At 39.9% G+C, this 25,928-nt stretch overlaps 1 protein-coding gene across 3 annotated transcripts; it reads left to right on the forward strand.

The window, feature by feature from the left end:
- The first annotated feature begins 7,533 nt into the window (after nt 1-7,533).
- Nucleotides 7,534-25,681, forward strand: LOC117483390 (galactose-specific lectin nattectin-like). 3 transcript variants are annotated; one of them, XM_034131721.1, is made up of 7 exons: nt 7,534-7,631; nt 11,145-11,210; nt 11,359-11,377; nt 11,538-11,626; nt 11,717-11,851; nt 12,255-12,366; nt 12,540-12,853. In XM_034131721.1, exons 2-7 carry the CDS (start codon nt 11,145-11,147, stop codon nt 12,608-12,610), a joined length of 492 nt encoding a protein of 163 aa, XP_033987612.1. In that variant the 5' UTR covers nt 7,534-7,631; the 3' UTR covers nt 12,611-12,853. The 3 variants fall into 3 exon arrangements, with proteins under 3 accessions (XP_033987612.1, XP_033987613.1, XP_033987611.1); XM_034131722.1 differs by lacking the exons at nt 11,145-11,210; nt 11,359-11,377; nt 11,538-11,626; ... (1 more) ...; nt 12,255-12,366; nt 12,540-12,853 and adding exons at nt 23,915-23,980; nt 24,129-24,147; nt 24,308-24,396; ... (1 more) ...; nt 25,050-25,161; nt 25,368-25,681 and having other exon boundaries at nt 7,578-7,631; XM_034131720.1 differs by lacking the exons at nt 7,534-7,631; nt 11,145-11,210; nt 11,359-11,377; ... (2 more) ...; nt 12,255-12,366; nt 12,540-12,853 and adding exons at nt 23,604-23,700; nt 23,915-23,980; nt 24,129-24,147; ... (2 more) ...; nt 25,050-25,161; nt 25,368-25,681.
- The last annotated feature ends 247 nt before the right edge of the window (nt 25,682-25,928 follow it).

A 25,928-nucleotide genomic window follows, 5' to 3' on the forward strand; every position in this document is an offset into this window, starting at 1 on the left:
AGAAATAAGAACTATAACATGAGGTAAAACACTGGACAGCTGAATATCTGAATGTATACAGATATGAGTAAAGATATTCTAATATATACTACCAGTCTCAAGTTTGGACACACCTTCTCATTCGAAGTTTTTTATTTATTTAAATTTGTTCTACATTGTAGATTTATACTGAAGACATCAAAACTATAAAAGAACACATATGGAATTATCTAGTAAACAAAAAAGTGTTAAAAAAAAACAGAATATGATTTATATTTAGCTGGCATTAGCAGAATGCTGTGGTAGCCATGTTGGTTAAGTATGCCTTGAATTCTGAATAAATCACCAACAGTGACACCAGCAAAGCCGCCCCACACCATCACACTTCCTCCTCCATGCTTCCTGGTGGGAACCACACATGCAGAAACCATCCGCTCAGCTTTTATGCATCTCACACGACACGGCGGTTGGAACCAAAAATCTCAAATTTGGACTCATCAGACCAAAGTACAGATTTCCACTGTCTAATGACCAATCCTTGTGTTTCTTGGCCCAAACAATTATCTTATTCTTCTTGTTAATCCTCAGTAATGGCTTCTTTGCAGCAATTGGACCATAAAGGCCTGATTCACGAAGTCTCCTCTGAACAGTGGATGTGGAGACTGTCTGCTAATTGAGCTCTGTGATAATTTATGTGGGCTCTAATCTGAGGTGCTTTAATTTGCAGTTTCTGAGGCTGGTAACTATGATGTATTTATCCTCTGCAGCAGTGGTAACTCTTGCTCTTCCTTTCCAGGGGGGTCCTCATGAGAGTCATAGCGTTTGATGGTTTTTGCGACTGCACTTGAGGATACATTCAAAGTTCTTTACATTTTCCAGATCGACTGGCCTTCATTTCTTAAAGTGATGATGGACGGTCGTTTCTCTTCACTGAGTTGAGTCGTTCTTGCCATAATATGGATCACAACAGTATTCAAATAGGGCTCTCCACTGTGCACTAACCCTACCTCTGCACAACACAACTGATGGTCTCAAACACATTAAGAAGCAGGGCCGCCCGCCCCTGGCCAACTTGTGGCCCCACACAAAGTTATGTGATGAGGCGTGATCTGCGTGTAGGGAGGGGGCGGGCCTGTTAAGAAGGCAAGTAATTCCACAAATTGACTCTTGATCTTTTTAGATCTGTTTTAGCAAGGGCTGATTCTGTGAGCAACAGCACCATCTACAGGCCTGGCATATGTACTACAACGTCTCCAGCGCTTTCGAACGGCAATGCCGTGGTTGTCTCCTCCTGATTGGTGGAGTTGGCCCAATAGCCGTAGCGCCACTGTCCTGACGTCAGGAAAGTGTTCAAATCTGGATCAGTTTTTATCAGATCCGTTGCAGCCCCTTTTTTAGAGATTTGGGTATGGAGGAAAATAGAGAGGGTTGTGTTTTCTGACACTTGGTGAGTTCCCTGGAACACCGGGGACACATATTCATGTATAAAAGACGTACAAAAGTGCATTTTGCATGATAGGTCCCCTTTAAGTTACCTTGAATGTTGCATTGTTGTTGATGCCAGACATGCTGGTCTGAGTTTTTCAGAAACTGCTGAACTACTGGGATTTTCACGCACAACCAAAGGGATTACAGAGAATGGTCAGAAAAAAGGAAAATATCCAGTGAGTGGCAGTTCTCTGGGCGCAACATTCCTTGTTGATGCCAGAGGTCAGAAGACAATTGCCAGACTGGTTCAAGATGGCCATTAGGATTGTGCAATAGGTCACCATTGTCAATAGGTGCGCCTCTGTATTGTGTTTGTGCAAACGGTGTATGAGTGATGATATGTTAATGTATTTTAATGTTTGTTTTCGTACATGTATGTGGAACTGCAGGACAGAGTCCAGAACAAATGTCCTTACAGGGACAATAAAGTATATTGTATCATTTCGTATGACGGCTTGCCAAAAGTCAAAATATAGGAAGCACATCATTTGATATGCCGCAGCGTTCTTTAACGCCTCTGTGCCCCTGACAGCCCTTTCTCAATATAACTTCTGACCATGACAGACATAAATCATGAGAATTACATTTCAGTGTCATTGTAACAGCATGTCAATTACCTTAAGTCAACATGGGTGTGGAAGCATGTTCCAATGATTTGCTTTGACTGTGGCGTTGGCATACTGTCACTGTTATCATTTGGATCACAGTGATAACTTTAATAATCCCTTTAATGGTTACTTGAGTGATCCACTACTATCTCACTATAGCAATAAGCAAAAGTAAACACCTGGATTAAACCAAAGTCAGATGTATTTAGAAATCTTCAGGTCAGGCTTTTGAGCAGATTCAGGTACCTCTCCTTGCATGCCTTTCTCAACCTTAATCCACTAGCTAATGAGACTTTTCCCATTTTTCCTGATTTAATATCAAGACCAGACTTTCCCAAGTTGACCGCTCATCAAATCAAATCAAATCAAACTTTATTTGTCCGGGATCTTAAGCCGGGACCTCTCACCTGGTGTCAGGGGTACATCCCATAACCGAGCCAGACAGCTATCCCCCCAATACTTAGGTCGCATTCACACCTAATAGTCCGCTTTTCTGGTGAGCACCAGACGACAGTTTGTTACATTGTTTCATTTTTCAGAAGGTTCGGTTTGCGTTCACACAGGGAAAACTCAAACAGTCTATACACTTTAAACACAAGTCATCTGCACGGAAATCCTGTTCAACAATTGGTCAGACATTAAGGGGATTTTGAAGACATCCGCATTCTTGTGACTCGTAAATACTACACTTCCTGTGTTTTGGTGCGGACTGCATTCACACCAGCGATGAACCGCTCCAGATTTCACTTTTAAGCGGTCCGATACCACCTCTTTTAAGTGGACAGGAGTCCAGTTGTTTAGTTCACTTCAGAGGTCTCGGACTGCTTTCACATTAACCCAAACGAACCGCACCAAGGGGGTAAACGCACCAGGGTTTGATTCAACTTGACTATACAAGGCTGGTGTGAATGCGACCTTACATGCTGTCAAACTAATTACACCGGACTTTACCTCGAGCCGAGTGCTATTTTACTTAGGAACTGAGGCTACCCTACCCACATTACAAATGGTTAAATAAACTGTCCTATAACAACGTGTTCCTCTGTGCATGATAGTTGGAGCATTAGTTGTATGGAAACTAACAGAAACCAAAGTGGCATTAATGTTTATTTAAAGCCAGTTCATTTGATGTCATGCCGTTTTTTGTGTCTTTTCCTGGCCTACGCTTTAATGAAGCGTGCAGCAGATGAGCTCTGGGAATTCCCGGCCAAACAAACACTCTTGTTTGCTTTGGGTGTATCTTGTTTTATAATCCAAGTTAATATAATATACATACAAATAATACCAACCAAGGCTGTGACCCATGAAGCTGAGGTTATGTAGTATAAAAAACACTGTGTGCTCTGCATGTGTAACCATTAAAGAGGGTTTCATCCCTCCGATTCTATTCTATTCTATTCTCTATTCTATATTAAGATAAATTGAACATAACTCTTAAGTTTTAAATTATTATAACTTAATCTTGCATGGGATCGAACCAGCTGTGATGCAACATTTGGCGAGGGGTGCAAGTGTGGAACATGGGCAATGGTGATCCTTAAACTAAGCCTTTATTTTGATTTCAAATACACATTTGTAAAGCTCTGTCACTGCTTCTTGCACAGTTGCAATGCTATCGCAATGACAATATCTGTCTACTTTATTTTACACACCTGGCAAAGTTCTTAAAACCCCCTCTGTGGTAGTTTAGACAGAAGTGTCACAGGTTTAAATGTGTCAGGTTGAAAGACTCACAATGTAAAACAATACCAGTGTTGATGTTAGCACAGGTAAAATAATCTCAATCAATAAAGGTGTGGTGACATGATGCTGTCTTGTGTTTGGAATCTTGCTGCTTGCCTGTCTGTCTCAAGAAGCGACAAGAATAATCAACATGTCTCTGCAATCCGGTATTTTCCATTCTGCCTTTTAAAACAGCTTTGCTGCTCTCTGATTTAACTAATTACAGGCCTATTTCTAATCATCCTTTTCCTTTTGTGAGTCATTTTTAATGGCTGTTTTAAAATGGCAAACAAATGACTTTATGTCAGATTCATGTGTCTTGGAGAACCATGTGCAGTGCTTTGTAAAAAAAGTGCCATGTTCAATTTAAAATTGGGTGCCAGGCTAAACATGTGTAAGCTTTAAAAAAAAAAAAAAAGTGTTAAGAATGAAAAAACAAATCTAACTTTTTACCCAAAGGAATGAATAAGAAATCTGTGCAACATCACCTTACTTTGAGGTCATAATGACTCGGCATAGTTTAACGGAGAAAATTGGCTAAAGTTAAAATGGCAATCCAGACTCTCAACTTTATTGGACTAAAAAGGTTTTTAGATGGACTGGTTTTCCTAGGTGCATATGGGAAAGGATCTATAGAGCTAGAGTGTGTGACATCATGACCCACATTTTAGAGGGTCTCCAAAATCTTAAACCTGCTCCATACCCATAATACTCAGTCTTTTCACTATTTTTAGATGATTTCAGTGTTTTCTCAATGTCTCAATTTGCGACTAGAAAACTGGGTGGGACTTTATGGCCTAGTTTTAAATTAAATCCTACTTTAAGGACATGATCAACTTTGTTTCTATAGGTAACTACATAATCTGAGTGGAAAGATATGACATAAAAATAATAATTATTCATTACATTTATTTTACCTATTTTTCCGAATGCTCAAAGCGCTTTACAATACATATGACGCATATCAGACATGTACCTCTTCTCTTTCTCATCTGCATGTTTCCACTTGCTCAGATAAAGGAAAACAATACAATAAGTTACCATAGCTATGCAGATCACACACCAATTGATATAACCAATTCACCAGGGGACTATGATCCTATTTCAGCACTGAGTAAATGCATTGAACAAGTTAATGACTTGATGTGTGAGAACTTTCTTCAATTAAACACAGTTTAAGTTGTTTTTGGAGGCTAAGAGGAATGGATCATTCTGAATGATTTGTTCCCCCTTAAAAGGTCTGCCCTGGCTTAATGACACTACCAGAGCCCTAAGGAGGGAGTGCAGAAATCAGAACGGAAGTCGAAGTGTGATAGGCTTCAAATTTCCTTTGACATTTTAAGAAAGAATCTTCTCAAATACAAGGGAGCAGTTAAGGCTGCGAGAGTAAAATACTTTTCCAATCTAATTTCAAACAACTCCTAAAATATCAAGTTAATGGTATTAGCTTAGACATGTCTCCTGTGTTAATAATTGTTTGATTTCTTCAATAGCAAGGTTGAGGATATAAGATTGAACATCATTCCCCCCCAGCCGTGACCTAGCCATCTCGCTAGTCTGTTCTTCGAAACTAGACTGCTTTCAACCCATCACACTACCCTCACTTACAAAGATTGTTGCCACCATGAAACCTTCAACCTGGCCTCTTGACAAAGTCCCGACTGCCCTCCTGAAGGATGTCTTTGACACTACCGGCCCCAGCATCCTCTCCATTATCAACAGCTCTCTGGCAACTGGTACCTTTCCAACCTGCTTCAAGCATGCAGTAGTCAACCAATCTAGACCCCACCCTGCTTAGTAACTACCGACCTATATCTAAACTTCCATTCCTCTCAAAGACCATTAAAAGGTAGTTTTCACTCAATTACAGCCCTACCTACAGCAAAATAAGATATTGGAAATATTGTAGTACGGTTTTATGCCCCACCCTCTCACAGAGTATGCCTTGTATAAGTATAGTGTATAATGACCTGCTCCTCTCTGCTGACTTGCGAGGCTCGTTGCGAGGCTCGTTGCGAGGCTCGTTGCTGCTCGCCGCTGCTGCGAGCTGCTGCGAGCTGCTGCGAGGAGCGGACAGGTTTCCGGGTCGGCGATACAGAGAGACACAGTGAAACTCATCCTGAGCACACACAAACACTCACAGCCGAAGTAAAAACAATAAGTGTGGCTTGATATTGAGTAAGAAAAAGGTTTATAACGCTGTGAGAATGGGTCTGCGGAGAGCATTTCTCCGCGACCCGAACTCGTCTATTACCAGCGTTCAGGGAGCACTATGCAAGTCAATGGGGACTCCCTGTTAGTTAGCCAAGGGATTCTGGTGTGTGAGATGCTCCGCGGATTGGTCCATTTGGGCCAATCCGGTCATTTGTTGTTGATTTGGGTATTCACATGTCACAGAACCCAGGAAGAAAACAATGGAAAATTTGAAATCTCCAACGAGGCGTTTTGGGGCAGCATAGACAGGTCTTTTCTGTGTTAGAGTTGTACTCGCTACAGGGTGTACTTTGAGGGTTTTTGACTCTGCAGACCGTTTACATGCATAAAAACCTTCATAACACACAAGGGGACGGTTAATAACCGGAAAAGCATGACATGGGCCCTTTAAGGGATGGATGGCACAAAACTACTTGCAGCTAAAGGAAAGCAAGTCGTCCTTTTCGCCCCCCCTGACTCATTCAAAGCATTTACCAACAGTCTTGGCAACCTGTCCGCCCTTGTCAAAAACCTTGGTGTGATATTTGAATCTGCCTTTAAGTTTGACAAACAGTTCGATATTACCCCCATTCTGGCCTCTCTCCACTGGCTGCCAGTGTGCTTCAGGATTGATTTTAAACTTCTCCGGTTTGTGTATAAAGCCCTAAATAGGCAGGGCCCTTTCTATGTTGCAGAACTCTTAATCCCGTATTCTAGCTCCAGGTTCCTCAGGTCGGCTAACATGGGGCTCCAGGTTGTCCCACGCTCCAAACGTAAACTCAGGGGCGACCGTGCCTTTTCTTTTGCAGCCCCAAGACTGTGAGCAGCATCCCCCTCCCTATCAGATCGGACCCCTCCATTGACTGCTTTAAATCCAGGCTAAAACATACTTTTATTCCCTAGCGTTTGACTCCCTATTTGGCTGATAGTGCCTATGCCTATGTATTTGTTTATATGAGCTGTGTGTATTAATGTTTACACCAGGGTTTCTTTTAATTATTTATTTTATGAAAGGTTGTGTTGGCTACCTGCTCTGTTCTGTACAGCACTTTGGTCAGCATGGGTTGTTTTTAAATGTGCTTTGTAAATAAGGTCAGCTGCAACTCTCACTTCTTTTAAAATCTAGACTGAAGACTATTATTTTTTGCCACTGCTTTTCATGAAATAACCTATTCATATCTTAAACTCAATTGTTATTTTTATTTTTGTATTGTATAGTTGTATTATTTTATTTAAGCTGGTTATATTTTTATTTTAATCACTTGGCTCTTTCATGACTGTTTTTAAATATATTTAAATGTCATTTTATAATGTGTTTCTGCTGCAGTTTATCTTAATGCTCCTCGTGTTTCTGTCTGTGTTGAAACAAGCTATCTAAATAATAGCCTTGCCTTGCACAGTTTAATTTACTGTAGCTACAGCAAAACAAATAACCTGGTCCAAAAAACACTAACATTTCTGATGAAACAGTCTAATATTTAATCAAGGCTGTGTCAATATGTAATTTGTTATGTCTTATGACAATCAAGTGTAAGTGTATACCGTCTAGACAAGGTATATAAAGAACCCTAACCCTTTCATGACTATCACGACTCACCTGCTGCAGCTGCAAGTACTACTTCATCTGATCATCACAGCAAGGTAAGGGTTTAGTTCTTTAGGCAAGGCAAGGCAAGGCAAGGCAAGGCAAGGCAAGGCAAGGCAAGTTTATTTATATAGCACCTTTCAACACAAGGTAATTCAAAGTGCTTTACAAAAATGGAAGACATTTTAAAAATGGCATTTAAAATCAGTCATTAAAAAGGAAAGATAATAAAATAAACATTAAAAGAAAAAATACATGAATAAAAGTTAAAAGTTATAGTGCAGTTTAAGATGTGAATAGTTCAATTAAAAGCAGCGGCAAAAAGAAAAGTCTTCAGCCTGGATTTAAAACTAGTAAGAGTTGCAGCGGACCTGCAGGTTTCTGGGAGTTTGTTCCAGATATTCGGAGCATAATAACTGAATGCTGCTTTACCATGTTTAGTTCTGACTCTGGGGACAGAAAGCTGACCAGTCCCTGAAGACCTGAGGGTTCTGGATGGTTCATAATTTAGCAGTAGGTCAGACATGTATTTTGGGCCTAAACCATTCAAAGCTTTATAAACCAGCAACAATATTTTGAAATCTATTCTTTGACACACAGGAAGCCAGTGTAAAGACTTCAGAACAGGAGTGATGTGATCCACTTTCTTAGTGTTAGTGAGGACTCGAGCAGCGGCGTTCTGAATTAGCTGCAGCTTTCTAATAGATTTTTTAGTGAGGCCTGTAAAGACACCATTGCAGTAGTCGAGTCTACTGAAGATAAAAGCATGGACAAGTTTTTCCAAATCCTGCTGTGACATTAGTCCTTTAATCCTAGATATGTTCTTTAGGGGATAGTAGGCTGATTTAGTAACTGTTTTAATGTGACTGTTGAAACTCAGGTCAGAGTCCATGACTACACCTAGATTTCTGGCTTTATCTGTTGTTTTGAACATTGCAGACTGAAGCTCAGCGCTAACTTTTATACGTTCTGCCTTGGCTCCAAAAACCATTACCTCAGTTTTATCTTTGTTTAATTGGAGAAAGTTCTGACACATCCAGTCATTGATTTGTTCAATGCACTTACTCAGTGTTTGAATTGGAGCATAATCTCCTGGTGAAATTGTTACGTAAATTTGTGTGTCATCCGCATAGCTATGGTAACTTATTTTGTTGTTTTTCATTATCTGAGCCAGTGGTAGCATGTAGATGTTAAAGAGAAGAGGCCCCAAGATGGAGCCTTGAGGTACCCCACATGTCATATTTGTCAACTCAGATGTGTATTTACCTATAGAAATAAAGTTTTTTCTGTCCTTTAAGTAGGACTCAAACCAATTTAGAACTGTTGCCGAAAGTCCCACCCAGTTTTCTAGTCGGTCTAGTAATATGTTGTGGTCAACAGTGTCAAATGCAGCACTGAGATCTAATAATACTAACACTGAAGTTCTGCCACTGTCTGTGTTTAAGTGGATGTCATTGAAGACCTTTACAAGAGCAGTCTCAGTGCTGTGGTTTGGACGAAATCCTGACTGGAACACATCCAAACAGTTATTTAAATGCAAGAAGTTACTCAACTGTTGAAATACTACTTTTTCAATGATTTTACCTAGAAATGGCAGGTTTGATATTGGCCTGTAATTGTTCATTACTGAGGCATCTAGATTATTCTTTTTTAAGAGCGGTTTAATGACTGCAGTTTTCAGGGCCTCTGGAAAAATACCTGAGTGAAGAGATGTGTTTACTATATGAAGTAGATCTGAGGCCATGCAAGGAAAAACATCTTTGAAAAATCCTGTTGGAATAATATCAAGGCAGCAGGAGGAGGATTTCAGAAGTTGAATAATGTCCTCTAAGTTTTTACCATTAATCTGATGGAATTGTGTCATGGTGTTTGAATTGATATTAGGTGGACATAGGGACAAAACATTTGCTGTACCTGATGTAGAGGCACTGACTGCTTGTCTAATTTTCTGAATTTTGTCAGTGAAGAAGGAGGCAAAATCATTGCACGCCCTGGTGGATAGAAATTCAGAGGCTACTGACACTGGGGGGTTAGTTAGTCTGTCGACGGTAGCAAACAAGGCACGTGCGTTGTTTTTGTTTTTGGTAATGATGTCAGAGAAGAAAGACTGTCGTGCGTTTTTCAATTCCAAATTATAAAGGCCAAGTCTCTCTTTATAGATTTCAAAGTGAACCTGGAGATTTGTTTTTCGCCACCTACGTTCAGCTTTTCGACACTCTCTTTTTTCTGTTCTCACGGTCATGGCCTTTCTCCATGGAGATATTTTCTTGCTAATCACTTCCTTTACCTTAGTTGGAGCAATGGTATCTATAACATTTTTAATTTTTGAATTAAAATGATCTACTAGCTCATTTACTGAGATGTTAGCAGGGGCAAGTGTGGATGAGAAATTATGAGTAAACATTTCCCTAGTATTTTCAGTTAAATATCGCTTTGTGGTTACCTCTTTCTGAACATTTTTGTGAACAGAAATAGAGCTCTCAAAGAAAACACAGGAATGATCAGAGAGTGCAACATCAGTCACCACAACCTTTGAGATATTCAGACCCTTTGAGATAATTAAGTCCAGAGTGTGCCCCTTATTGTGCGTGGGCTCCGCCACATGCTGAGTCAGTCCGTAGTTATCAAGAACACAAAACAGTTCTTTAGCCCCTCTGTCCTGGGGGTTGTCAACATGGATGTTAAAATCACCAACAATGACTAAACGGTCAAAGTCAATACACACTATAGACAGCAGTTCAGTAAAATCATCAAAAAAGCTTGCACAGTATTTGGGTGGTCTATAGATATTTAGGAACAGAGCTCGAGAGGAGCATTTCAGCTGAAGGGCCACATATTCAAAAGAAGCAAAGTCCCCATAAGATGTCTTCCTGCATTGAATGGAATCATTGAACAAAATAGCAACTCCACCCCCTTTCTTATGCATTCTTTCCTGACTCATAAAACTAAAGTTGGGAGGGGTTGATTCGATAAGAACAGCTGCACTGTTATTTTGTTCAATCCAAGTTTCCGTTAAAAACATAAAATCGAGATTGTGCTCAGTGATAAAATCATTGATTAAAAATGTTTTTCCTGCCAAAGACCTGACATTTAATAAAGCTAGTTTAAGTTTGTTAAATACACTATCAGTAAAACATTTTGTGACAAGCTGTGGCTGACATGGAATCACTGCTAAATTTGATAACCTCACACAAACGTTTGAGCACTTCATGTTTCTAAGCTGATTTACCGCTCTTAATCTATTACCTATCAACACAGATATCGGCAAAGCTACTGGCAGGCAGGGCCCCGGCATGTGCTGGAAAGAGTTGAGAGTGCCATATGCCCTTGAGCCTGGACCCAGCACATATCAGTAAAAGTTTGTTGCGTTTTGTACTTTAGGTTGTTTTAAAAATAAAAACTGTAAAAGTTAGACTCTACACCTTGTATACAATTAATTAAGGATACAAATTAAATGTTATGAAGTTGTGACCGCTGCAAGGGGAACTCTGGTAAAAAAAGTTAAATGTACTCAAGGTACTGTAAGTTATTGTAAAATATAAAATGTAAAATGTCTGATCCTTACACAGATGGCTTCTGTTGTCTACTGCATCGTGCTCCTCTGTTTGACCAGTGGACTGTGGATGGAGGCAGAGGTAAGTAATGTTTGTTATGCGTAGCTAAAGAAAATACGGAAGTAATTAATACAAAATAATAGACTATATCTATTAAGATCATTGTTCAATGGCTTAACTATGAATCATAACCTGGTCATTCCTAATAATGTGTTCTTTACATCCACAGGCAAAAGCTGAGGAAAAAGGTTGGTTGTTATTTTAATCATAGAGTGAAAATACAGCATCCAACAATTTTTGACTGCAGCCAAATTAAGATGGCATCCTATTGGACATCATCTGTATACTGCATTCATTGCTTCTGTTGCTCCCTCAATTAATTAAGTATTAATTTCATGACAATTCCAGATTGTGAGAACTGCCCCCCTGGTTGGACTAAGCATGGCTCTCGCTGTTTCATCTACAAGCCTCATACATTGGACTGGGCTTCTGCTGAGGTACTCAAAATGACAACAATATTGCAGTAACTGGCACACTTAATGTTTGGCATGTTCTCAACAACGACTGACTTTGTTTCCCCTCCATAGAGACATTGCATTGCCATCGGAGGGAATCTGGCTTCTATCCAATCGACCCACGAGTACAACCAAATCCGACAGGTGGTGAGAACAGCTACAAGGACTAATCGAAATGTTTGGGTTGGAGGCCATGATGCTGTTCGGGTGAGTGATTTATGTATTATGTTGTTGTATCAAAGATATAAGCACTGCAACAATGTTATTTTGCTCCAATCTCTGCTGGTTTGTATATTTAAGTAAACAATGGATTGAAATGGCTTTGTGAACATTTGACTACCACCCTGAGATTATTTACTTGGTTGTGCCTGTAAACTCCATTATAAGAAATACTTTTACAACATAAAGCTTGGGAAACCAACAATAAGCCACCTTTTTTAATCTCAAAACTTCAGGCAGACTGCTGATAATAAAGTGGGCATGTGGCGCATGTCACTTACCGTTTAATGCCCTTAGACTTTTTAATGAAACAGGTCGATTTTGTCCTTTGGTTTATTCAGCCTGAGAGGAAGACATCAGTCAGAAAATTACTTGTAATGTTTTTTATCAGGAGGGAGTGTGGCTGTGGAGCGATGGCTCTAAGTTTAGCTTCGGAAGCTGGGGCAGGGGGGAGCCAAACAACAAAGGAGGAAAGGAACACTGCATGGAGATTAACTGGAGAGGTAAAAAATACGCTGTTATGTGTTGTCCTCTTTATTCATCGTACAATCTTTTAAGGAGAATTATAAAATAAAGCTAATCATTCCTTTTAAAGTGCTTACTAAAAACATGACGTTACAATACATCTTTGCTTGTGTTTTATTATATTCATCATATTCATTGTCTTTGTCTTCAGGTCAAAACTATGTCAACGACCAATCTTGTCGCGACAGGCGAGCCTTTGTCTGTTCCTCCTCCCTGGAATGATGATGTCACATCTTCAGTCAGGATGTCACTCCTAGCAGGATGTCAGGCCTCGATGACATCACTGTTTTGAAGATTTATCGACACTTCTGATTCACTTTAATATTTAATCAATAAACTGATTCACCCTGCTAAGCAATATTTCGGTTTAACACCAGTCTGTCCTGAACATGTATTTCTCTCTCTGTACTATGATGCTGAAGCTGACCAGCAATCCAATCAATTAAAGCATAACTGAAAGCTCAATGTTTCTTTATTTCTTATTTTCTACATTTTTCATAAACCGGTGATGGTACTGTTATTTGATCGTTTTCTCATTAGTTGAGAACCATCAAAGTAATTGGGAAATAGTGTTCATTTCCACTCACTATTATGAGAGACATTACAGTCTCCTTATTTCACAGCTTAGTTCAATACTTTATTCTTATTGGTCAATTTCGACAATAACGTCAGTTATCTTTTAAAATAGTAGAACATTGCTAAGGAGGCTCTGACTATACTGATGTCCAATATTCAGAAAAAAGTTCTATCAATTTAACGTCAGCTGTGGCCAAAACAATAACATACCATACTACATCATCATGAACACCATGCAATACTTTTTGAGCATTTATGTTTATATTTGTGGACAATACAACATTCTGGATTCATGAAGGTTGAACTGTTCGCAGGTAAAAAAAACAAAAAAAAACTCAAAAACCTTCCAAGGTAAGAAACGTTTTTGAAACCCTTAGGGAAATTCAGGTGTTAAAGCATGAAAAGAATAAGAGTGAAACACAGGTCGGTACAGAGTTCGCACAGGGATAATAAGAATACATATAAGAGTAAACATAGAAGTAACAGTTTGATAGAAATAAGAACTATAACATAACATGAGGTAAAACACTGGACAGCTGAATATCTGAATGTATACATGAGTAAAGATATTCTAATATATACACTACCAGTCTCAAGTTTGGACACACCTTCTCATTCGAAGTTTTTTATTTATTTTAATTTGTTCTACATTGTAGATTTATACTGATGACATCAAAACTATAAAAGAACACATATGGAATTATCTAGTAAACAAAAAAGTGTTAAAAAAAAACAGAATATGATTTATATTTAGCTGGCATTAGCAGAATGCTGTGGTAGCCATGTTGGTTAAGTATGCCTTGAATTCTGAATAAATCACCAACAGTGACACCAGCAAAGCCGCCCCACACCATCACACTTCCTCCTCCATGGTTCCTGGTGGGAACCACACATGCAGAAACCATCCGCTCAGCTTTTATGCATCTCACACGACACGGCGGTTGGAACCAAAAATCTCAAATTTGGACTCATCAGACCAAAGTACAGATTTCCACTGTCTAATGACCAATCCTTGTGTTTCTTGGCCCAAACAATTATCTTATTCTTGTTGTTAATCCTCGGTAATGGCGTCTTTGCAGCAATTGGACCATGAAGGCCTGATTCACGAAGTCTCCTCTGAACAGTGGATGTGGAGATTGTTTGCTAATTGAGCTCTGTGATAATTTATGTGGGCTCTAATCTGAGGTGCTTTAATTTGCAGTTTCTGAGGCTGGTAACTATGATGTATTTATCCTCTGCAGCAGTGGTAACTCTTGCTCTTCCTTTCCAGGGGGGGTCCTCATGAGAGTCATAGTGTTTGGTTTTTGCGACTGCACTTGAGGATACATTCAAAGTTCTTTACATTTTCCAGATCGACTAGCCTTCATTTCTTAAAGTGATGATGGACGGTCGTTTCTCTTCACTGAGTTGAGTCGTTCTTGCCATAATATGGATCACAACAGTATTCAAATAGGGCTCTCCACTGTGCACTAACCCTACCTCTGCACAACACAACTGATGGTCTCAAACACATTAAGAAGCAGGGCCGCCCGCCCCTGGCCAACTTGTGGCCCCACACAAAGTTATGTGATGAGGCGTGATCTGCGTGTAGGGAGGGGGCGGGCCTGTTAAGAAGGCAAGTAATTCCACAAATTGACTCTTGATAAGGCACACGTGTTAATTGAAAACCATTCCAGGTGACGACCTCATGAAGCTGACTGAGAGAAGCCAAGGGTATGCAAAGCTGTCTTCAAGGCAAAAGGGGGCTACTTTGAAGAATCTAAAATAAAAATCATATTCTGAATTTTTTAACACTTTTTTGTTAACTAGATAATTCCATATGTGTTCTTTCATAGTTTTGATGTCTTCAGTATTAGAAACAAATTCAAATAAACAAAAACCATTGAATGAGAAGGTGTGTCCAAACTTTTGACTGGTACTGTATATGTATATATATATATACACACACTCACTAGCCACTTTATTATGTACACCTTTACAAATGCTCGTTAACGCAAATATCTAATCAGCCAATCACATGGCAACAACTCAATGCATTTAGGCATGTAGACATGGTGAAGACGGCCTGGTGAAGTTCAACAGAGGATCAGAATGGGGAAGAAAGGTGATTTAAAGTGGACCTATCATGCTATATTTGAATAATATAGTGTAGGACCATACCTATATAAGGCATATTTATACTTTTTTTTTTTTAAAATACCAAACAGATCATGCATTTTAGCCATGCCTCATTTTGCTCAATTTGACATTTTTTTAGATCTGTTTTAGCAAGGGTTGATTCTGTGAGCAACAGCACCATCTAGAGGCCTGGCATATGTACTACAACGTCTCCAGCGCTTTCGAACGGCAATGCCGTGGTTGTCTCCTCCTGATTGGTGGAGTTGGCCCAATAGCCGTAGCGCCACTGTCCTGACGTCAGGACAGTGTTCAAATCTGGATCAGTTTTTATCAGATCCGTTGCAGCCCCTTTTTTAGAGATTTGGGTATGGAGGAAAATAGAGAGGGTTGTGTTTTCTGACACTTGGTGAGTTCCCTGGAACACCGGGGACACATATTCATGTATAAAAGACGTACAAAAGTGCATTTTGCATGATAGGTCCCCTTTAAGTTACCTTGAATGTTGCATTGTTGTTGATGCCAGCAGTGGCGGCGCCAGGGTATGGCTGGGGTAGGCTACAGCCATACCAAGAAATGGCTTAGCCCCACCTTAGCCCCACCATGAAAAGTGATGCAAATTCAATTAAATAATAAGCGAAATGCTAAATGTTGAGAACACGGATTGCGAAAATATACGGGTCGTGTCCACAGCACACAAACTGATCCTGCTGTAACAACAAGTGCACGTTACTGATGCAATATGGTTGAGACCATTCGGGCCTATGCTATAAGAGGGGTGCAAGGAATAGTCTAAGTAGTGGGGGAGTTTTATACACTAAAGGTGTGGAAATTCTCTGGCGTTATAATATCAGCGCGGCCGTGGTCAGATCAAAATGCCTCCGAATGCAATTTGAATAGACCTACAGCCAATCAGAGCAACGCAACGTTGGATCTGCGTCATGCCTTATTGATTGAGATCAATCGAAACCGCCATTCAGTATCCCCATTGGATCTTCAACGTGTACTATCATACGTCACGTTCACAGTGATCCCTTTTTATTTACTACAAGACAAATGTGCCGTTTTATTTCATACAGTTCCATTTTGATTGAGACAGGGAAATAATCTAAACCTCACGCGTGGCGTTTCACTGTCAAGGGGGGCGATATAGCGTGTATGTAATTACATTTCAAATACTGATTTGAGCACCACCACTGTATGGGTTAGCCCTACCATAGATTACCCAACAAAAATGCTCTGGCGCCGCCACTGGATGCCAGACAGGCTGGTCTGAGTTTTTCAGAAACTGCTGAACTACTGGGATTTTCACGCACAACCATAGGGATTACAGAGAATGGTCAGAAAAAGGGAAAATATCCAGTGAGCGGCAGTTCTCTGGGCGCAACATTCCTTGTTGATGCCAGAGGTCAGAAGACAATTGCCAGACTGGTTCAAGATGGCCATTAGGATTGTGCAATAGGTCACCATTGTCAATAGGTGCGCCTCTGTATTGTGTTTGTGCAAACGTTGTATGAGTGATGATATGTTAATGTGTTTTAATGTTTGTATACGTACATGTATGTGGAACTGCAGGACAGAGTCCAGAACAAATTTCCTTACAGGGACAATAAAGTATATTGTATCATTTCGTATGACGGCTTGCCAAAAGTCAAAATATAGGAAGCACATCATTTGATATGCCGCAGCGTTCTTTAACGCCTCTGTGCCCCTGACAGCCCTTTCTCAATATAACTTCTGACCATGACAGACATAAATCATGAGAATTACATTTCAGTGTCATTGTAACAGCATGTCAATTACCTTAAGTCAACATGGGTGTGGAAGCATGTTCCAATGATTTGCTTTGACTGTGGCGTTGGCATACTGTCACTGTTATCATTTGGATCACAGTGATAACTTTAATAATCCCTTTAATGGTTACTTGAGTGATCCACTACTATCTCACTATAGCAATAAGCAAAAGTAAACACCTGGATTAAACCAAAGTCAGATGTATTTAGAAATCTTCAGGTCAGGCTTTTGAGCAGATTCAGGTACCTCTCCTTGCATGCCTTTCTCAACCTTAATCCACTAGCTAATGAGACTTTTCCCATTTTTCCTGATTTAATATCAAGACCAGACTTTCCCAAGTTGACCGCTCATCAAATCAAATCAAATCAAACTTTATTTGTCCGGGATCTTAAGCCGGGACCTCTCACCTGGTGTCAGGGGTACATCCCATAACCGAGCCAGACAGCTATCCCCCCAATACTTAGGTCGCATTCACACCTAATAGTCCGCTTTTCTGGTGAGCACCAGACGACAATTTGTTACATTGTTTCATTTTTCAGAAGGTTCGGTTTGCATTCACACAGGGAAAACTCAAACAGACTATACACTTTAAACACAAGTCATCTGCACGGAAATCCTGTTCAACAATTGGTCAGACATTAAGGGGATTTTGAAGACATCCGCGTTCTTGTGACTCGTAAATACTACACTTCCTGTGTTTTGGTGCGGACTGCGTTCACACCAGCGATGAACCGCTCCAGATTTCACTTGCAAGCGGTCCGATACCACCTCTTTTAAGTGGACAGGAGTCCAGTTGTTTAGTTCACTTCAGAGGTCTCGGACTGCTTTCACATTAACCCAAACGAACCGCACCAAGGGGGTAAACGCACCAGGGTTTGATTCAACTTGACTATACAAGGCTGGTGTGAATGCGACCTTACATGCTGTCAAACTAATTACACCGGACTTTACCTCTAGCCGAGTGCTATTTTACTTAGGAACTGAGGCTACCCTACCCACATTACAAATGGTTAAATAAACTGTCCTATAACAACGTGTTCCTCTGCGCATGATAGTTGGAGCATTAGTTGCATGGAAACTAACAGAAACCAAAGTGGCATTAATGTTTATTTAAAGCCAGTTCATTTGATGTCATGCCGTTTTTTGTGTCTTTTCCTGGCCTACGCTTTAATGAAGCGTGCAGCAGATGAGCTCTGGGAATTCCCGGCCAAACAAACACTCTTGTTTGCTTTGGGTGTATCTTGTTTTATAATCCAAGTTAATATAATATACATACAAATAATACCAACCAAGGCTGTGACCCATGTAGCTGAGGTTATGTAGTATAAAAAACACTGTGTGCTCTGCATGTGTGACCATTAAAGAGGGTTTCATCCCTCCGATTCTATTCTATTCTATTCTCTATTCTATATTAAGATAAGTTGAACATAACTCTTAAGTTTAAAATTATTATAACTTAATCTTGCATGGGATCGAACCAGCTGTGATGCAAAATTTGGCGAGGGGTGCAATTGTGGAACATGGGCAATGATGATCCTTAAACTAAGCCTTTATTTTGATTTCAAATACACATTTGTAAAGCTCTGTCACTGCTTCTGGCACAGTTGCAATGCTATCGCAATGACAATATCTGTCTGCTTTATTTTACACACCTGGCAAAGTTCTTAAAACCCCCTCTGTGGTAGTTTAGACAGAAGTGTCACAGGTTTACATTTGTCAGGTTGAAAGACTCACAATGTAAAACAATACCAGTGTTGATGTTAGCACAGGTCAAATAATCTCAATCAATAAAGGTGTGGTGACATGATGCTGTCTTGTGTTTGGAATCTTGCTGCTTGCCTGTCTGTCTCAAGAAACGACAAGAATAATCAACATGTCTCTGCAATCCGGTATTTTCCATTCTGCCTTTTAAAACAGCTTTGGTCAAACCTCTGCTCTCTGATTTAACTAATTACAGGCCTATTTCTAATCATCCTTTTCCTTTTGTGAGTCATTTTTAATGTGGTAATTTGCTGTTTTAAAATGGCAAACAAATGACTTTATGTTAGATTCATGTGTCTTGGAGAACCATGTGCAGTGCTTTGTAAAAAAAGTGCCATGTTAAATTTAAAATTGAGTGCCAGGCTAAACATGTGTAAGCTTTAAAAAAAAAAAAAAGTGTTAAGAATGAAAGTGTTTCCAAAACAAATCTAACTTTTTACCCAAAGGAATGAATAAGAAATCTATGCAACATCACCTTACTTTGAGGTCATAATGACTCGGCATACTTTAACGGAAAAAATTGGCTAAAGTTAAAATGGCAATCCAGACTCTCAACTTTATTGGACTAAAAAGGTTTTTAGATGGACTGGTTTTCCTAGGTGCATATGGGAAATGATCTATAGAGCTAGAGTGTGTGACTCATGACCCACATTTTAGAGGGTCTCCAAAATCTTAAACCTGCTCCATACCCATAATACTCAGTCTTTTCACTATTTTTAGATGATTTCAGTGTTTTCTCAATGTCTCAATTTCCGACAATTAGAAAACTGGGTGGGACTTTATGGCCTAGTTTTAAATTAAATCCTACTTTAAGGACATGATCAACTTTGTTTCTATCGGTAACTACATAATCTGAGTGAAAAGATATGACATAAAAATAATAATTATTCATTACATTTATTTTACCTATTTTTCCGAATGCTCAAAGCGCTTTACAATACATATGACGCATATCAGACATGTACCTCTTCTCTTTCTCATCTGCATGTTTCCACTTGCTGAGATAAAGGAAAATAATACAATAAGTTACCATAGCTATGCAGATCACACACCAATTGATATAACCAATTCACCAGGGGACTATGATCCTATTTCAGCACTAAGTAAATGCATTGAACAAGTTAATGACTTGATGTGTGAGAATTTTCTTCAATTAAACAAAGTTTAAGTTGTTTTTGGAGGTAAAGAGGAATGGATAATTCTGAATGATTTGTTCCCCCTTAAAACGTCTGCCCTGGCTTAATGACACTACCAGAGCCCTAAGGAGGGAGTGCAGAAATCAGAACGGAAGTCGAAGTGTGATAGGCTTCAAATTTCCTTTGACATTTTAAGAAAGAATCTTCTCAAATACAAGGGAGCAGTTAAGGCTGCGAGAGTAAAATACTTTTCCAATCTAATTTCAAACAACTCTTAAAATATCAAGTTAATGGTATTAGCTTAGACATGTCTCCTGCTAAGTGTTAATAATTGTTTGATTTCTTCAATAGCAAGGTTGAGGATATTAGATTGAACATCATTCCCCCCCAGCCGTGACCTAGCCATCTCGCTAGTCTGTTCTTCGAAACTGGACTGCTTTCAACCCATCACACTACCCTCACTTACAAAGATTGTTGCCACCATGAAACCTTCAACCTGGCCTGTTGACAGTGTCCTGACTGCCCTCCTGAAGGATGTCTTCGACACTACCGGCCCCAGCATCCTCTCCATTATCAACAGCTCTCTGGCAACTGGTACCTTTCCAACCTGCTTCAAGCATGTAGTAGTCAACCAATCTAGACCCACCCTGCTTAGTAACTACCGACCTATATCTAAACTTCCATTCCTCTCAAAGACTATTAAAAGGTAGTTTTCACTCAATTATAGCCCTACCTACAGCAAAATAAGATATTGGAAATATTGTAGTACGGTTTTATGCCCCACCCTCTCACAGAGTATGCCTTGTATAAGTATAATGTATAATGACCCGCTACTCTCTGCTGACTCCGGTGACTGTGCTATCCTGATTCTTCTTAACCTCAGCGCGGCATTCGATACAGTGGATCATGACATCTTAATACACTGGGTGTTTCTCAATCGCGAGGATGCTTGCTTGGTAGCACATGTCTTCCGAGTCACTTCCTTCAGAAGCTAGGCAAGAATCCTTCCTGGCATTCGGAAAACAAAGAGTGGAACAGGCTAGCAAGTGTGCAGGTGTGCGTCATATGAGAGGCCCCGCCTTACATTTTCCGCCACAGATTTGGGGTAATTGGTCCGTGCGCAAAGCATTGTGGGGATTTTAAGGACGCGAAGTCTACCCATGTGCAGCCTCGAAATTTCCCCCAAACCAAGGATGCGGCCTCGGTGGAATTCCAAGTATGCTGGACATTGGAACGGTCCTGCTGCGCCACTTGATGACGTAGCATCCTTTAAATATTGGCTTGGAAGCCAATATCCTCGCGATTGAGAAATGGCCACTGTCTCCACTACGAGGCTGGTATTGATGGCACTGCCTTGGACTGGTTCACATCCTGCCTCAAAAACAGAAGCTTCTCCGTCAACGTGGGCACTTTATCTTCACCCCCTGCTAGTCTCCCCTGCGGTGTCCCACAAGGCTCCATCCTAGGTCCAATTATGTTCTCTATTTACATGCTTCCTCTTGGCTAAATCATTCACATTACAATATTTCCTTCCACTGTTATGCGGATGACACACAGCTTTATCCCCCCCTGAAACCAAACGATCAATCCAATATTAAGAATCTCATTAGTTTAGTTAGTGAGGGTTTTTGTTTAAGTTTTGGTTTCAGAGGATAGATATAGAGATAGGCCTGGTTTTGTTATACTTATTTATTTTGTTTGGCACGATCTTCTTTGTCTCTTCCTCCTCCTCACACAAAGAGTATTTATGTTCAGTTCTTTGTTATACAAGGAATACAACTTTTGTTAACCTTTACGCTAACTCCCTCATTTCATTGGTTGTTGTGTGTTACTGTCTCCAGGTCCCCTAGACCTTAGTGGGGTCGTAACAATTGCATTGAGGACATTAAAGGTCCCATGTCATGGCCATTTCTACTGATCATATTTCCATTGTTGAGGTCTATTAGAATAGATATAAATTGTGCAATTTTCCAAAAGCACATTGGTTTCTCATACAGCATCTCTGTATGTGTATTCACCAGGTATTCACTCTCTGTCCTAAACGGCTTGTTGGAGCTCCTGCCCCCCCCTCCCTGTGAGCCCAGTGTGCTCTGATTGGTCAGGACGTTGCGAGGCTCGTTGCGAGGCTTGTTGCTGCGAGCCGCTGCTGCGAGCTGCTGCGAGCTGCTGCGAGGAGCGGACAGGTTTCCGGGTCGGCGATACAGAGAGACACAGCGAAACTCATCCTGAGCACACACAAACACTCACAGCCGAAGTAAAAACAATAAGTGTGGCTTGATATTGAGTAAGAAAAAGGTTTATAACGCTTTGAGAATGGGTTTGCGGAGAGCATTTCTCCGCGACCCGAACTCGTCTATTACCAGCGTTCAGGGAGCACTATGCAAGTCAATGGGGACTCCCTGTTAGTTAGCCAAGGGATTCTGGTGTGTGAGATGCTCCGCGGATTGGTCCATTTGGGCCAATCCGGTCATTTGTTGTTGATTTGGGTATTCACATGTCACAGAACCCAGGAAGAAAACAATGGAAAATTTAAAATCTCCAACGAGGCGTTTTGGGGCAGCATAGACAGGTCTTTTCTGTGTTAGAGTTTTACTCGCTACAGGGTGTACTTTGAGGGTTTTTGACTCTGCAGACCGTTTACATGTATAACAACCTTCATAACACACAAGGGGACGGTTAATAACCGGAAAAGCATGACATGGGCCCTTTAAGGGATGGATGGCACAAAACTACTTGCAGCTAAAGGAAAGCAAGTCGTCCTTTTCGGCCCCCCTGACTCATTCAAAGCATATACCAACAGTCTTGGCAACATGTCCGCCCTTGTCAAAAACCTTGGTGTGATATTTGAATCTGCCTTTAAGTTTGACAAACTTGTTGATATTACCCCCATTCTGGCCTTTCTCCACTGGCTGCCAGTGTGCTTCAGGATTGATTTTAAACTTCTCCGGTTTGTGTATAAAGCCCTAAATGGGCAGGGCCCTTTCTATGTTGCAGACCTCTTAATCCCGTATTCTAGCTCCTGGTTCCTCAGGTCGGCTAACATGGGGCTCCAGGTTGTCCCATGCTCCAAACGTAAACTCAGGGGCGACCGTGCCTTTTCTTTTGCAGCCCCAAGACTGTGAGCAGCATCCCCCTCCCTATCAGATCGGACCCCTCCATTGACTGCTTTAAATCCAGGCTAAAACATACTTTTATTCCCTAGCGTTTGACACCCTATTTGGCTGATAATCCCTATGCCTATGTATTTGTTCATATGAGCTGTGTGTATTAATGTTTACACCAGTGTTTCTTTTAATTCTTTATTTTATGAAAGGTTGTGTTGGCTACCTGCTCTGTTCTGTACAGCACTTTGGTCAGCGTGGGTTGTTTTTAAATGTGCTTTGTAAATAAGGTCAGCTGCAACTCTCACTTCTTTTAAAATCCAGGCTGAAGACTATTATTTTTTGCCACTGCTTTTCATGAAATAACCTATTCATATTCACATCAATTGTTATTTTTATTTTTGTATTGTATAGTTGTATTATTTTATTTAAGCTGGTTATATTTTTATTTTAATCACTTGGCTTTTTCATGGCTGTTTTTAAATGTCATTTTATAATGTGTTTCTGCTGCAGTTTATCTTAATGCTCCTCGTGCTTTTGTCTGTGTTGAAACAAGCTATCTAAATAATAGCCTTGCCTTGCACAGTTTAATTTACTGTAGCTACAGCAAAACAAATAACCTGGTCCAAAAAATGAACTAACATTTCTTATCAAACAGTCTAATATTTAATCAAGGCTGTGTCAATATGTAATTTGTTATGTCTTATGACAATCAAGTGTAAGTGTATACCGTCTAGACAAGGTATATAAAGAACCCTAACCCTTCCATGACTATCACGACTCACCTGCTGCAGCTCCAAGTACTACTTCATCTGATCATCACAGCAAGGTAAGGGTTTAGTTCTTTAGTTTGTTTTAAAAATAAAAACTGTAAAAGCTACACTCTACACCTTGTATACAATTAATTAAGGATACAAATTAAATTCAACTTTATGAAGTTGTGAGCACTGCAAGGGGAACTCTGGTAAAAAAAGGTAAATTTACTCAAGGTACTGTAAGTTATTGTAAAAATATAAAATGTAAAATGTCTGATCCTTACACAGATGGCATCTGTTGTCTACTGCATCGTGCTCCTCTGTTTGACCAGTGGACTGTGGATGGAGGCAGAGGTAAGTAATGTTTGTTATGCGTAGCTAAAGAAAATACGGAAGTAATTAATACAAAATAATAGACTATATTTATTAAGATCATTGTTCAATGGCTTAACTATGAATCATAACCTGGTCATTCCTAATAATGTGTTCTTTACATCCACAGGCAAAAGCTGAGGAAAAAGGTTGGTTGTTATTTTAATTATAGAGTCAAAATACAGCATCCAACAATTTTTGACTGCAGCCAAATTAAGATGGCATCCTATTGGACATCATCTGTATACTGCATTCATTGCTTCTGTTGCTCCCTCAATTAATTAAGTATTAATTTCATGACAATTCCAGATTGTGAGAACTGCCCCCCTGGTTGGACTAAGCATGGCTCTCGCTGTTTCATCTGGAAGAATATTCGAACGTACTGGTTTTCTGCTGAGGTACTCAAAATGACAACAATATTGCAGTAACTGGCACACTTAATGTTTGGCATATTCTCAAAAACGACTGACTTTGTTTCCCCTCCATAGAGATATTGCATTTCCATCGGAGGGAATCTGGCTTCTATCCAATCGACCCACGAGTACAACCAAATCCGACAGTTGGTGAGAAAAGCTTCAGGCAGCAATCAAAATGTTTGGGTTGGAGGCCATGATGCTGTTCAGGTGAGTGATTTATGTATTATTTTGTTGTATCAAAGATATAAGCACTGCAACAATGTTGACCCTGAGATTATTGACTTAATTGTGCGTGTAAACTCCATTATAAGAAATACTTTTACAGTATAAAGCTTGGCGAAACCAACAATAAGCCACCTTTTTTAATCTCAAAACTTTAGGCGGACTGCCGATAATAAAGTGGGGGCATGTAGTGCATGTCACTTACCGTTTAATGCCCTTAGACTTTTTAATGAAACGGGTCGATTTATTAGTCTCTCTGAAAAAATTGTTCTTACTGCACCAAAACCAATGAGAGCTTTTTTGCCCTGGGTTTTTGCATCTCAGGCTACATACAGGCTATCTTGTCCTTTGGTTTATTCAGCCTGAGAGGAAGACATCAGTCAGAAAATTACTTGTAATGTTTTTTATCTCAGGAGGGAGTGTGGCTGTGGAGCGATGGCTCTAAGTTTAGCTTCGGAAGCTGGGGCAGCGGGGAGCCAAACAACCATGGACGAAAGGAACACTGTATGGAGATTAACTATGCAGGTAAAAAATACGCTGTTATGTGTTGTCCTCTTTATTCATCGTACAATCTTTTAAGGATTAATTTTATTTAATTTATAATTATAAAATAAAGCTAATCATTCCTTTTAAAGTGCTTACTAAAAACATGAAGTTACAATACATCTTTGCTTGTGTTTATTATATTCATCTTATAAATCTATTAATTTTTGTGTTGTCTTTGTCTACAGGTAGAAACTATGTCAACGACATAAATTGTCTCGACGTACAAACCTTTGTCTGTTCCTCCTCCCTGGAATGATGATGTCACATCTTCAGTCAGGATGTCACTCCTAGCAGGATGTCAGGCCTCGATGACATCACTGTTTTGAAGATTTATCGACACTTCTGATTCACTTTAATATTTAATCAATAAACTGATTCACCCTGCTAAGCAATATTTCGGTTTAACACCAGTCTGTCCTGAACATGTATTTCTCTCTCTGTACTATGATGCTGAAGCTGACCAGCAATCCAATCAATTAAAGCATAACTGAAAGCTCAATTTTTCTTTATTTCTTGTTTTCTACATTTTTCATAAACCGGTGATGGTACTGTTATTTGATCGTTTTCTCATTATTTGAGAACCTCCAAAGTAATTGGGAAATATTGTTCATTTCCACTCACTACTATGAGAGACATTACAGTCTCCTTATTTCACAGCTTAGTTCAATACTGTATTCTTATCGGTCAATTTCGACAATAACGTCTGTTATTTTTTTAAATAGTATAACATTGCTAAGGAGGCTCTG

The sequence above is a fragment of the Trematomus bernacchii genome, unplaced genomic scaffold (genome assembly GCF_902827165.1).
Source record: "Trematomus bernacchii unplaced genomic scaffold, fTreBer1.1, whole genome shotgun sequence".
NCBI classification, from domain to species: domain Eukaryota; kingdom Metazoa; phylum Chordata; class Actinopteri; order Perciformes; family Nototheniidae; genus Trematomus; species Trematomus bernacchii.

Excerpts from the sequence above, each read along its gene's own strand:
- LOC117483390 (XM_034131721.1), top strand. The coding sequence starts at position 11,145 with ATGGCTTCTGTTGTCTACTGCATCGTGCTCCTCTGTTTGACCAGTGGA. Across the intron at positions 11,627-11,716 it reads TGGACTGGGCTTCTGCTGAG|AGACATTGCATTGCCATCGG; the intron begins GTACTCAAAATG and ends TCCCCTCCATAG. Across the intron at positions 12,367-12,539 it reads CATGGAGATTAACTGGAGAG|GTCAAAACTATGTCAACGAC; the intron begins GTAAAAAATACG and ends CTTTGTCTTCAG.